General features: G+C 45.0%; 1 protein-coding gene across 1 annotated transcript in view; it reads right to left on the bottom strand.

The window, feature by feature from the left end:
- Positions 1–13,172, bottom strand: part of RAPGEF6 (Rap guanine nucleotide exchange factor 6) — a gene marked incomplete at its 3' end in the record, with an annotated part of 102,797 nt that overhangs the window by 13,392 nt on the left and 76,233 nt on the right. Inside the window, exon 7 of the mRNA XM_082489812.1 lies at positions 6,880–7,011. Within this exon, the coding sequence (XP_082345938.1) occupies positions 6,880–7,011 (132 nt within the window). The remainder of the gene's footprint in view (positions 1–6,879; positions 7,012–13,172) is intronic.

The raw sequence follows: 13,172 nt of genomic DNA, 5'->3' as shown, positions 1-13,172 counted from the left end.
TTTCTCAATTTACAGCATTGACTCTTTCTCGCTTATTCATGTAAACATAACTTTTTTTTTTTTTCCACAATTAGAGAGTCTGTATTATTAACAAAATAATAATAGAATTCAGTAATGCCATTGGTTACCCAATGCCTGCAGACACACTTCTGCTGCCATCAATAGATGGCAATAGAGACATCACACGGCGCAACGACATGAAGAACGGTGAAAGAGAATGCCATACTGGCAACAAAAAGCAGCATCGCATAGGAATCATTTGCAATAATTCCTTATGTAAAGTTTAAATGATGTAATTGCATGAAAATAACTTTCCAAACAGATGGAAGGGGGGGAAAGAAAAAAAAAAAAAAAAAAGTACTATCAAATTTTCAATTTCCCCAGAGTAGTTAGTTTAAGCCAGCATGCAAATCATTTTTCTGTTCAAATTCAAAAATCTGAACAACAAGATGTGTCACTGAGAAGTATAAGGCAATTATATAAAAACTTGCAGAAAACCAAGTTTCTTTTTAAATGAACACATTTACACTTTCGCTTTAAAAGAAATACTTGACATTTTACAAAAACACTGATGACAAACAAACATATCACATACTCTGCATGTTCACAAAACCTCCAAAATAAAGGATGGGGTCTTGTCCAACCTCACTTTGGATGCTTCCAGTGATGGGGCAGCCAGAACTTCCCTGGGCAACTCGTTCCAGTGTCTCAGCATCCTCATCATAAAAAATTTCTTCCTTAGAGCCAACCTAAATCTACTTTTTTCAGTTTAAAACCATTGCCCCTTGCCGTGTCACTGCAGGCCCTGGCAAAAGGTCTTTCTTATAAATACTTCTTATAAGTATTTCTTATAAAGCCTTATAAAGTACTGAAAGGTCTCCCCGGAGCCTTATTCCCTTTTCTCCAGTCACTGGGGACTTCACCTGACCACCACGGCTTTTCAAGAGAGGTGGAGAGTGCCTTAGCAACCACGTCAGCCAACTCCATCCGGACCCTGAGATGCATCTCAGTGGGTCCCATGGACTTGTGTATGTTCAGGTTCCTCGGGTGATGTCAAACCTGATCTTCTCTTACCACAGGAAGGACTTTGTTCCCCCAGTCCCTACCTCGAGGTTCAGGGACTTGAGAGATGTGGGAAGAGTGACTAGCAGTGAAAACTGAGGCAATACACTTGTGGAGTACCTCAGCCTTCTCCATGTCACTAGCTCTCCTGTCTTACTTATGGAGGGGAGGGGAGTCCGTTGTCTTCAATCTTTTTTTTCTGATCAGTGTACCTGTAGAAGCCCCTCTTGTTTTTCTTCACATCCCTGGCCAAATCCAGCTCCACCTGTGCCTTACCTTTCCTGATCCCAATCCTACACGTCCCTATATTCCTCCCAGGACACAGACTCTCAGACTGGTGGGGGCTGGAAAGGCCCTCTGGAGCTCCCCCAGTGCCACCCCCCGCCAGAGCAGGGGCACCTCCGGCAGTGGCACAGGACACCTCCAGGCGGGTTTGGAATGGCTCCAGAGGGGGAGACTCCCCCCCTCTCTGGGCAGCTGTGCCAGTGCTCTGCTGCCCGCACAGGAGAGAAGTCCCTCCTCAGGTTCAGATGGAACTTCCTATGGTCACATTTGTGCCCGTTCCCTCTTGTCCTGTCACTGGGCACCACTGCACACAGACCGTTCCCACCCCCCGGCACCCGCCCTTGAAGGAGTGATAAGCATTGATAAGATCCCCCTCAGTCTTCCCTTCTCCAGACTGAACAGCCCCACGGCCCTCAGCCTCTCCTCATCAGAGAGATGCTCCAGTCCCCTCCTCATCTCCATAGCCCTTTGCTGGACCCTCTCCAGCAGTTCCTGGTTCCACTGTACGCATTTCCTTCTTGCGCTTTACTTTGACCAGGAGGTCCTTACTCAGCCATGCCGGTCTCCTGCCTTCCTCGCCTCATAAAAAACAACACAGATTTTAAGCGATTTAATCACAGCAGACTGCACTGTCTCCACCTTCCTACACGCTCCACGTTGACCGGCTAAGGCAAGCCCAGCACGCTGCCAGCGGAGCAGCATTTCCTTCTTTCCCTAGACAGGAAAATACTGGGGTTTGGATATAACCTTGGACCTTTGAGCTTGCCCTCATTTTTATAATTAGTCAGCAAACCTAATAAATGAGGTTTAAATGATTTAACATAAATATTTCTTTCCGAGTAGGATAACAATACATATAGGGTTAAATCTGTTTTCTATTACATCACTTTACTGGCTTATGTAGCTCACATTAACAGTTTTGGAATAAAGCCCAAGTGCAAATTGTGCTTGGAGAGTCTCAGCAGCACATGATCAGTACAGCATTTTATTCAAGGACTTTTCTAGCATTTCTTCATCTTAACAGCCACAATTTATATCAACTTTTGCAGGCAGAGTAAGACAAGACTACAGTACTAACACCCACTTTGACAACCTGGATCTAAGACAAGAGAACCGAGGCTATAGCTTCTACAGAAAAGTGCTTCTTTAGAATTTTCACTGTATGTCCTATACAGGACAACAAACAAATCTTCTCTTTTCTGGATAAATCGGCTATAATTTGATCAAGCCTTGAAATAAGAGATGGTCCTCAAACTGTGTTCCAAAGGTTCTGCGCAGGCGGGCACGACACAGTGGGCAGGTCAGGCGGCGCGGGGAGGAACAGGAAGGATTGTGCTCGTAAAGCTGTCTGCAGAAGTAGCTGCTCTTCCCAGGCGTGATGCCCCAGCTGTTTCCATTACCGAACATCAAACCCATTCTTCACAGAAACATCTATGAACTACTAATTTACAGAATGAAACCAGAAGCGGCAATCCTCAAATCCTACACAAACGTGGATTTTCAGGATGGGGTCTACAGGGCAACAATATCTACGGAGAGCGGTGTGTGTCACGTAGCTCAGCTGGCAAGTTAACACCACTTTTACTGTCAAAACATATGTTTGCTATTTTAAAAATCATACTATTATTACTCGATATACAGCACTGCAAATTTTGCCAGTTGCCATCTTTCAGCTGCGTTTGCCAAGCGTTGATCACGGAGACGTCCTGTACACTGGCCCACGCTTTGGAAGCCGGAGACGTAAGAAGTAGCGCTCGCAAAGCTTTGGTGGTAATATGTATTCCACTGTAGTGTGTGTCAGAAGCATACGCCGACAGACAAAAAGTATTAAATATGCCTCACATAAAAGATTTCCTGTGCTGTAATAACTCCATATAATAATGTATTTTAGTGCTCATGATTCCTGATGCAATCTGCTCTTAAAAGCAAGGGGTTTCTCCCCTTCCCGCATGTCAATCCTGTCAGGGGGAAAAGGTCTAAGCCTTTTTTCAGAATTGATAGAAAAACTCTCAGTAAGGCCCACACCCTGGCGCGTATTTCATAGATAATCCATTTTAATATCAAAACCTTAACCACAGCTGGAATTATTGCTGGGCAATAACGCTGCTGCCCACAAACAGCATATACTGCCAAAGGGATAAAAGAAAGATTTTTAAACAAAAAAAAAAAAAAAAAAAAAAAAAAAAAAGAGAGAGAGAAACTTTAAGCATACCACTGACAGAATTAATACCACTGACAGAACTAAACCGGTAAGAAAGAAAATAGACCCCAATTGGTTGGTCCCTCGGAGAACAGCACCGCAAGCTGCTGATACAGCTATTGATAGTGGATATTAACCCATTACAGCAGAAGGGAGACCGTACCCCCCACTTCCAGAGAAACGATGTGGGTTGCCTCTGCTACCCTGGCTGCCCGCCTTAAAGCCTGTCCCACGGAAGCGCAAAGAAAGATGTTTTCACTCTGTAATACCTGTTGAATTATTTTTCCCTGAGGATACCTATAACACGTCAAAGCAGCTGTTGGCAGAAGTTATAATCCCTCATTTCCACTTCCGTAAGCGTAACCACACAGCTTCCCCTACTTCTGGTTAAAGCCCATAGGTCTGAAATTAAGCGTGCTGTCAGAAATGGACTGAATGAAAAAAAAATTTTTAAAAAGTTTTAAAAAAATCCAAGAAAATTAAATAAGTTGTTTCAGAAATTGTAGGGAATAACTTAATTTTTTTCTATATTACAAAAAAAAAGTCTACAGTCTGACAGAAAAACAATTGTTCTGCAGTATTCCAGGCAAGTTGGACTTTGCGATACATTAATTTAGACATTTTACCAGATAAAGACTGAAAGCTCCAACAGGGAGCAGTAACGGTACAGGAAAAGGGAGAAAAATATCTTCATAAAATTATTTTCCTAAGTTCTGGCAACTAACCGAGAGTTTAACACACTGCGTCCACAGCAGTGCCCACAACAGGGCTCCTTCTCTGCTCATCTCACCCTAAGCTTTACGTGCTGCATTTCCCGTAACATCCCGGACCGAGGGGCAGCTGGACCAAGGGAAACCTCATTTCACCACTGTCGCTGAGTATAGTGTACACAGATGAATGGAAACCCTCTCCAAATCTTAAGAAAAAATTGTTTCGTTCTTTGGTTCTGCTATTCTAATCATATTTTCCTATTCTGGAATTATGTTTTGCACTACTTACTGTAAAAATTAATGTTAAGATACCATTAATTCAAAAGGTCATTAATCAAAATTATTCAAAACTGCTCTTCCTCCGCTGACATTAACGATACTCCTAGAGAGTTCGGCGTGTAATAGATATGAAGCTGACTGCAAAAGCAAAGCAGAATTTTCCAAGTACTTTATGAAAAGTAATTTATTTTAATGTATCAAAATGCTTTCAGCTACTGAGCCAATGCCTCATGCTCAAAACGCAGGTTTACTGCGTACCAAAGAGATTCTCTGCCTTTGTAACATCACGATGAATAATGGGGGAAACAGTCGTCTTTTGCTTTCTGATGTCAAACTCTGTCTGTATCGATGCATCGCTGCGATATAACGCTGTGTTAAACACTGTGCCGTGACAGTATTGCACAGTGTCTGTCCACGCACGTGGAACGGGGGGACAACCAGCAACAGACTTCTCCAAACCTCTCATAGCTACTGCAATAAAGCCCATAAAACCACCCAGCAGCTTTCGGCAGGTTCCTATTTGCACATCACGCATATGAGAACAAGATACAAAAAATTCACTAAGAAAATAAGAAGGGGGGAAAAAAACAAACAAACAAACAACAGTGGAGAGTTCCCCCCCTCATCCCCGTCATGACATGCCTGTTGCACATCTTATCTTCACCCACATTTTATCAAACACTCGATCCTCCACTGCAGTCTTTCAGGGTTAACGACACCGCAGCTACGATCATACATTGCTGTAATGTCATCTTTGAAGATCTCGCATGAGCCCCACAGCGGTCACCCGCCCCCCATCGCCCCGGCTGGCCAGAAACTCGGCAGAATGGACGGGCGTCTGTGTTCCCCGCGGGATGCAACGCCAGACGGGCTATTGTCACCGGGAAGGAGATTCCTGCCTGAAAGGTCCTCACTCCTCGAAATTAATAGAAAATCTGCAGTAATTTTCACGTTAATGAATTAATAATGCCTTAGGGTAGAAAAAAAACCATTTCGCCACTGCTTATTCGCTACAGTGCATATAAACATGCTACTCTGTTCTTTCTTTTATTTATATAATTCTTATATGCTCTTCTGGCATTTTCTGCAGAGTAGACATAAGGCATTTCAAATGCAAATAACCACACATGACAGAGTATTTGCTCATTACTGGAACCATATTTTCTTTATCAATAATACCCTTTAAGTGCTTTTCACTTAGAGCAACCCCTCCAAACTCCTCAGGTAGACAGGCAGGCAGACGATGCTCAGGAAAACTGTCCATCAGCATCCTCAGATATGAGATGTTATGGTACAATTGACAGACTAGTTCTGGTGACTCTGACTAATTAAAATCAATTCTGTTGACTCAGAAAATTTAAAAAATAAAAAGAAAACAGAAAATTAAGATACAGAAGAAAATCTTCCAGCACTGCCTCTCAGAAATCAGATCATTCACAGAGACTCTCAGGGATGCAAGCCACTCCGGACCTAGCCGGCAGCAAGTAAATCTAAAGAAGTAGTAAGGTAATAGGTTAAACAGGACAAAAATGCATAAAGACACCTAAAGTTCTAAAAGGATAACATTCTAAAATGCCTTATTTTTAAAGTTACCTACCAATACTTTGCTGTAAATAAGACACATCACTAATCTCTCTTTAGCATATAGAAATGGTACCCAGAGAGTGCCCAAGGGAATCGGTGGCTAAAACTAAGTTACCCCTAAGTCGTGCTCCATAGTTGCTATATACTATATGTACACACACACACACACACATATATATAGTATGGTAGTTAGATTTCAACTTAAAAGTGGAAAAGCTGTGCAATTACTGATCAAGACAAACCCAAGATGAGCATCTTCATCAACCAGAATGAAAAAATGCATGAAACTTGCTCTGCAATTTGACACAAACCGAGTAACTTAAGTATATTATCTGTAAACAAACGAAAGGTATCTCTGGATTTCAGTCAACTTCTGTTCTCAGTGAGCAACACCACAATTTCTACAGTCAATTGGTGCAGAGCGCGTTTATTACCGCGCTTTTGTTTGCAGAACAGAACATCTGTTATTAACAATAAGTACAAATAATCGAGGAAGGTATTTGAAATGCAAGAATGACGTCATGAAATTTGTTCCGTTTCAGAAAGAGGGAAAACGATCCCATAAATCACCAAATGTCACCTTTAAAACCAACAAGTTTGTTTCACTTCTATGCGGCTGTGGAGGTGGCAAGTCACCTGCGTGACACGGGGATATGCAGAAGCAGGAAGAGGGCAAGTCTTGGATAAAGCGCCACTGAGGGGGTTTTATGGAATGTTTAACGTCAAGGAAGGAAAAATGAGAAACAAACGCATTTTTACCTGATAAATATCAGATAGGCTGCTGCTCCCAGAATCACTGGCAATGCTACATCCCGACTGGCTCGAGGGGACATGAGTCACCTGAGGATGAGGATTGTCCGTAAGATGCATCTTGGTAAGATCAGCCGGAAGCTGTGAATAAAATGGGTTTGGGGAAAGGCAGGAAAAAGAAAGGAAAAAAGATGCGTAAGTCTGATTTGAACACCAAGTTCTTCACAAAACTCTTGCTACACATTTGAATATCCACCTGCAACTTGATGCACATCTTGAGAAAAACCTAATTTAGACTAAGCTTGCCCAATCACAGTCAGAAAAATCTCTAAAAACAGGACTGACAGAAAACGATGCACCTTTCTGCAAAAGAAAGGTCTAGCCTCCTTACAGCTAACGGATACAGCAGCAGGATTAAGAATGCATCAGATGCCAAAAGATGACGCCGGCCAAACAGCCCCCAGCCTTCAACGTCAGCTTGCGCTGCAATCCACTACGAAGCAGGATTCCTGTTTATAAATTCAGTTCATGCCTTAGTTCAAGAATAACCTTTAGAAAACATCAATATAGAACAAGAAGTAATGCAATCTAAACAAAAGTTTCGGTCCACAAAACGCTTTGGATTTTTTTTAAGAAAATGAGTACACGGAAAGAGTATTACACATTTTTGGTGCGTGTATATAGTTCATAAATCTATCTGTAAATAAACACACGTATATAAGTTTTAGTGCATGATTGAAGCCCACAAACATGTTCTTTCTACTGAAAAAAGTAAAAATCAGCAGTAGGCTTTTGAAGAATCAGAGCCACATGGAATGCTGTCAAATAACCAACCAGCCCTTTGTGTTCTGCCATGTATACTTCTATTATTTTTAAATTTACACTCAACTACGTGGAAAGAACATTGTATCAAATAATCATAAATGTATACATCTAATGTATATACTTTTACCATTTAAACATGAAAAAATTTACATACTATTCCTTTAAAAAGTGTTCTGATGTTCTGTCCAAAACTACTCTGACAGCATCAAAGTGAAAAGGTTTCTTCTGTAAAACAAAATTCCACACGGTCATGTCGGCCACTAGATATTTGGTCCTACGACTTAAAAGATAATATTGTACAAACGTTGTTGATCCAATACCAACTTTATAAACACTGTCTGAACTTGTAAGAAACGGAAACCAGGTCTTCATCTGGAATCACATTTTTATGTCCATTTTTGGAAGCGCACACAAGAGAAGCGCTTTACCAAATACTTGTTCACATATTTTCTGAAACCGTAAGTGGCATTTCAAATCTCTCCAAACCTTCCTCGCCCCCAGGAAAAAAAAAAAAATTGAGCGCATCTCAGACACACGTAACATAATTTTGATTATCCAAATTGTTACGCGGAACACGGGGCACATTGTGCCATCTGTAACTGCCAATGGCTGCTCAAACCGACCATCCTCTGGGCTCCCAAACCCAGCCCAGATCCTTACTGGCAAAGGAACACTGAGAAATGAAAGACTATAAAACTATTTTTCACTATCCTAATATTTACATTATCCTAGTTTTGTATATATTTTACTTGCAAAAAGAAAGTACAAATTATCCAACCTGTAAATTAACATCTACGCTCACCCATACTTGGAAAAGGAGAAAGTTTGAAAACCAGGAGATTGCTAAACTCTCACAAACTGCCATAAAAACCCCGTCCAAGCAGTAGGTCTAAAATAATCAACTTGATCCAAATACAAAGGAAACACAACACTTTGAAGCCTATGTTTAGCCACCAAAAAAAAAAAAAAAGTTTTACAGACTGAAAAAATCTATTTTCAGGATTTGAGAACAGCAAAAAGGTCAAACCACTGAGCTGACAAAATTCAACCCAGTGGCTGAAAGGTACGCTCGGGACCTGTCAGCAGGCACGGTACGAGCTGAGGTACACCCAGATGTGACCCCTTCAGCAACAACAAAGTACAGAAGCAAAGCAGAACGCTGAGGTTTAGTTCTGGTCTGCAGCACTCTCTGAGTACTTTTAAAATCCAAATGAATCCCTCTACAGCACACGTTTTTGCCCCACGTACAGAAAAGCACTCTCCACGTACTGCTTCTTCTAATGGACACGAGGCAGAAAACACCCTTACTGAGATTTGGACACTCGTTAAGCCACTGATATTTGACCGACGCCGACCGCGGGGCCGACGGAGGCGGTTCCCCGGCTTTCCCCATCTGCTGCCTCCGCTGCAGCAGGCGGGCCGGCCCGTGCCGCAGGGTGACACTGCTCCTCCGCGCCCTGGAGTCTCGCACGGCAGCCGGCTCCTCCGCAAACACGCCGCAGTGCTACCGTCCGGGCGAAAAGAGAGCACGGCAGGCGCCAGCAAGGGCAGCGCATCGTCCGCCGGGGAGGATGACTCCCAGCAGTAACCCGGTCCTCGCTCGCGCGTCACTCGACGGAGCTGCCGGCGGTCACCGGTACGCCAGAGGTCAGCGGCACTGAAAAATCAGGAGTTTTAGTACATTACAGAACAAATCAACTCGTTCAGATTCATTACCCTGAGCTTAACAAGACCACAGTTCTGCTGCAAACTTGTATTCATTCTTACTGCTCTTGATAATATTAGCACCATAACTTTTATTGCTATGATCATCTCCTTCCACCACAGTTTCCTATGGAGAGGAAAAAAGCCTGTCCCCACCTTTATAACCTCCCTATTCCGACAACCGGCTCCGGGTTCAGCTTCAATCAGGTTACTTTCCGCCCATGCGTGAGTCCCACGCCGGCTGCGATAACACAGGCACAAGGAAATCTAGTTTAAGCTCCCCGCTACCCAGATTCACAATGATTTTCAAGCTTTCAAAAACGGCTCCAAGAAAAAGACAAGCAGAAGGGATTCTGCGGGATTTCCCAGGAGAACAAGGGCAGACGCCCGCTCCCTACCAAACACCGGTGCTACTGAAGCCCATTCTGGCTCAGAGACAGCGACACACACACAGATACACATGGCCACGTACAGTTTTTCTCCCCTTACTTCGTTTAAATTTTGAGATTCTTGCGATGAAGGCTGATATGTATACATAGGTTGAGAAGTACTGCCAGAACGTGACATGGCTCTCAAAATAAAATAAGCTGTGCGTGTACTTTCTGTGCTGTTTCCACAACCACACGTTGAAGACAGAACATCCCCAGCCCTCCCAAAGGAGCACTTCTTATCAACTCATTAATCACCGCTCTCCATTCCCCCCACCAGCACGCCCATTCCTCTCCGTCGCCTATAAAGCACACGGGCACGTACGACGCTCCCGCTGGACTCCACAGTGTGTTCTTGTAAGAGACATTTAATGCAGGTTAGATGCAAGGAAAACTGCAATATCTCTTTAAATTTGAGAGAGAGATAAGGTTTATTTGAGACAAGTGACCTTTAAAGTGCTGCTTGCCACTCTACTCAATCTCCCAAAATAAATCACAGCTTCTGTCTTTTGTATGTCGTTTTTATTACCCAAACTGATTGTTCTTTCTTTCAGAGCTCACTGAGCAGCAGCACAGGGATCCGGTGGTTCTGTAACGACGCGCCGGCGGCCGCGGGAAGGACTGGCTGGATGTGGTTAGGAAGTTGCTGAAAGTGCTATAACATCGTCTTAACTATTGGGGAATAATCTTCACTTATTATTTGACTGTGACTTTTTTGTGGGAGAAACTTAGAAACTGTTGTTACAATCACATCGGTGTCTTGAAAAAATTATGCGTTAGGGAAAGAAGTTCAAAATAGCAACAGTCACCTACATTCGCCTGTGTTCAGACTGGGCAGAGAATGGATGGAGAGCAGCCCTGAGGAGAAGGGCTTGGGGGGGCTGGTGGGGGAGAAGCCCCCCATGAGGCGGCAATGTGCGCCGGCAGCCCAGAGAGCCCCCCGCCCCCCGGGCTGCATCCCCCGCAGCGTGGCCAGCAGGGCCAGGGGGGATTGTGCCCCTCTGCTGCGCTCTGCTCTGCTCTGGGGACACCCCCCCGCAGCGCTGCCTCCAGCTCGGGGGGTCCCCACAGCAGAAGGACACGGAGCTGTCGGAGCGGGGCCAGAGGAGGCCCCGGAGATGCTGGGAGGGCTGGAGCCCCTCTGCTGGGAGGACAGGCTGGGAGAGGTGGGGGGGTCAGCCTGGAGAAGAGAAGGCTCCGGGGAGACCTCAGAGCCCCTTCCAGTGCCTAAAGGGGCTCCAGGAGAGCTGGGGGGGGGACTCTGGGTCAGGGAGGGGAGCCATGGGATGAGGGGGGACAGTTTTACACTGAAAGAGGGGAGATTTAGATGAGATATTAGGAAAAAATTCTTTCCTGTGGGGGCGGTGAGCCCCTGGCGCAGGGTGCCCCGAGCAGCTGTGGCTGCCCCATCCCTGGGGGTGTTCAAGGCCGGGTTGGACGGGGCTGGGAGCGACCTGGGCTGGGGGGAGGTGGCCCTGCCCGGGGCAGGGGGTTGCACTGGATGGTCTTCAAGGTCCTTTCTAACCCAAACTATTCCAGGATTCTATGTTCACATTAGAGGCTTTCAGATGCAGACATGTATATACCTGCACCATCTTGTGGCTCGTTACGCGCCCCAGCAGCCACAGGCAGGAAAACCCCAAACACCCATGAAATTGTGATAAACACCGAACACAGAAATAGACTACTTACTTGCCACTTTAAACCATTACAATTACATTATTTTTTTTTTTCACAAGAAGGGACAATCTGGAATTCGAGTACGAGTGCGAGCGACATGCTGGCACAGCCAGTCCCCACGTCGGTGCCAGCACATCCCTGTGACTGACCTTTCCCAACAAAGAGACATTTAGCACCAAACCCCCCGCTGAAATGCCATACTGCGGTTCAGAGCCGTAAGTGAAAGGAAGTTAAGAGAATAGAAGTTATGGCCCGCACGGCCACCTACAGCTCTGCCCTCCCACAGTCGGGAAAATACAGTCGGTGATTACACCGAAAAAACCTGAATCAAAAAGGAAATTTTTAAAGAGATATTGCAAATTGCGATAGGAAAAAAAGGAAAGAAAAAACACTAAATCCTTCGGCTGCTCACCTTAATGGTAGCGTCTCTCTCTCTTGCCACACAAAGACAGCAACAGCAGCAGGCCAGCTTGCTTTTTGTTCAAGGAATGGGAGATTTCTGAAGGTGGTACACCAGGTCCACCCCGTCACGCTCGTGGGGACGCAGCCAAGGATGGCTCACAAAGCCACAACACCGGGGAGAGGGGAGGGCGGAGGACATAAGAGCATAAAAGCTGGTTTCTGAGTAACAGTTAATAAAACGGCACGCACAAAATACTAAACTCTACCCACAGCAACCTTGAAAACACCCAAGAGGTGAAGATATCCACGAGGTCCACCAGCAGCTTGGCTTTTGCTATCTATTTCATGGGTGCAGCCACCCAGCACCAAAGCAGGGGGCAGCAGCACCCCCAAAACCACAACTCAACCAGGGAAACTCCAAAAAAAACCTCTAGAAGCCCCAAACCTGTCAGTGCTTTTTGTCCTATCTGGACAGAAAGGATACTGAAGTCTTGAAGAAGACAAATTACATCGAGACTGACTGATAGGTTTGACTGGAGAGGCAGAGCTGGAGCGGCTGATCTGGGAGCAGCACCGCTGCTCTGAGCGGTTGGACAAAGCAGAGGGACAGAAAAACACAGCAACGAGATGCTGTAAAAGCAACGAAGTGTGGAAGAGAAAAATCTCTGCTCACATTTGTCCTTGGGCATCCCTGGAGAAAAGGATGGTCCTTGGGAAGAGCGTGGAGAAAGCAGTGGATGTCCGGTGAAACGGATGAAACCCAGGGAGGTCGTGTGGGGGAGAGAAAGCATCAAAATGAGGAGGGAGGAACCAGAAGAGGACACAGACCCTACAGCACCCACCACTGCCTGACGGTGTCCCAGAGGAAACTGCTCACGGTGTTCTGTGTGACACCGGGGGATGTGCATGGGGCCACACGGACCCTCGGTCTGAACCAGTACAGACTCTTTCACAGAATCACAGAATTTTCAGAGTTGGAAGGGACCTCTAGAGATCACCCAGCCCAACTCCCCTGCCAAAGCAGGATTGCCTGGAGCACATTCCTCAGGACTGCATCCAGGCGGGTCTTGAAAATCTCCAGAGAAGGGGACTCCACTCTTTGGTTAGCTAAAATTACCAGCTAACAATAGCTAAAGATGAAAGAAGAATCAAAGAATTGGTGAGAGTCAAGTAATACAGCAGCATAGCTATAAACTTCAGTCATGTTCAATTTATACTCTAACAGCCCGTAAATTGCCAAATAAAGAAAAACCATACACACAG

This window comes from Vanellus vanellus, assembly GCF_965231255.1.
Source record: "Vanellus vanellus genome assembly, chromosome: 13".
Classification (NCBI taxonomy): Eukaryota; Metazoa; Chordata; class Aves; order Charadriiformes; family Charadriidae; genus Vanellus; species Vanellus vanellus.
This window is presented reverse-complemented; position numbering and strand designations above follow the sequence as displayed.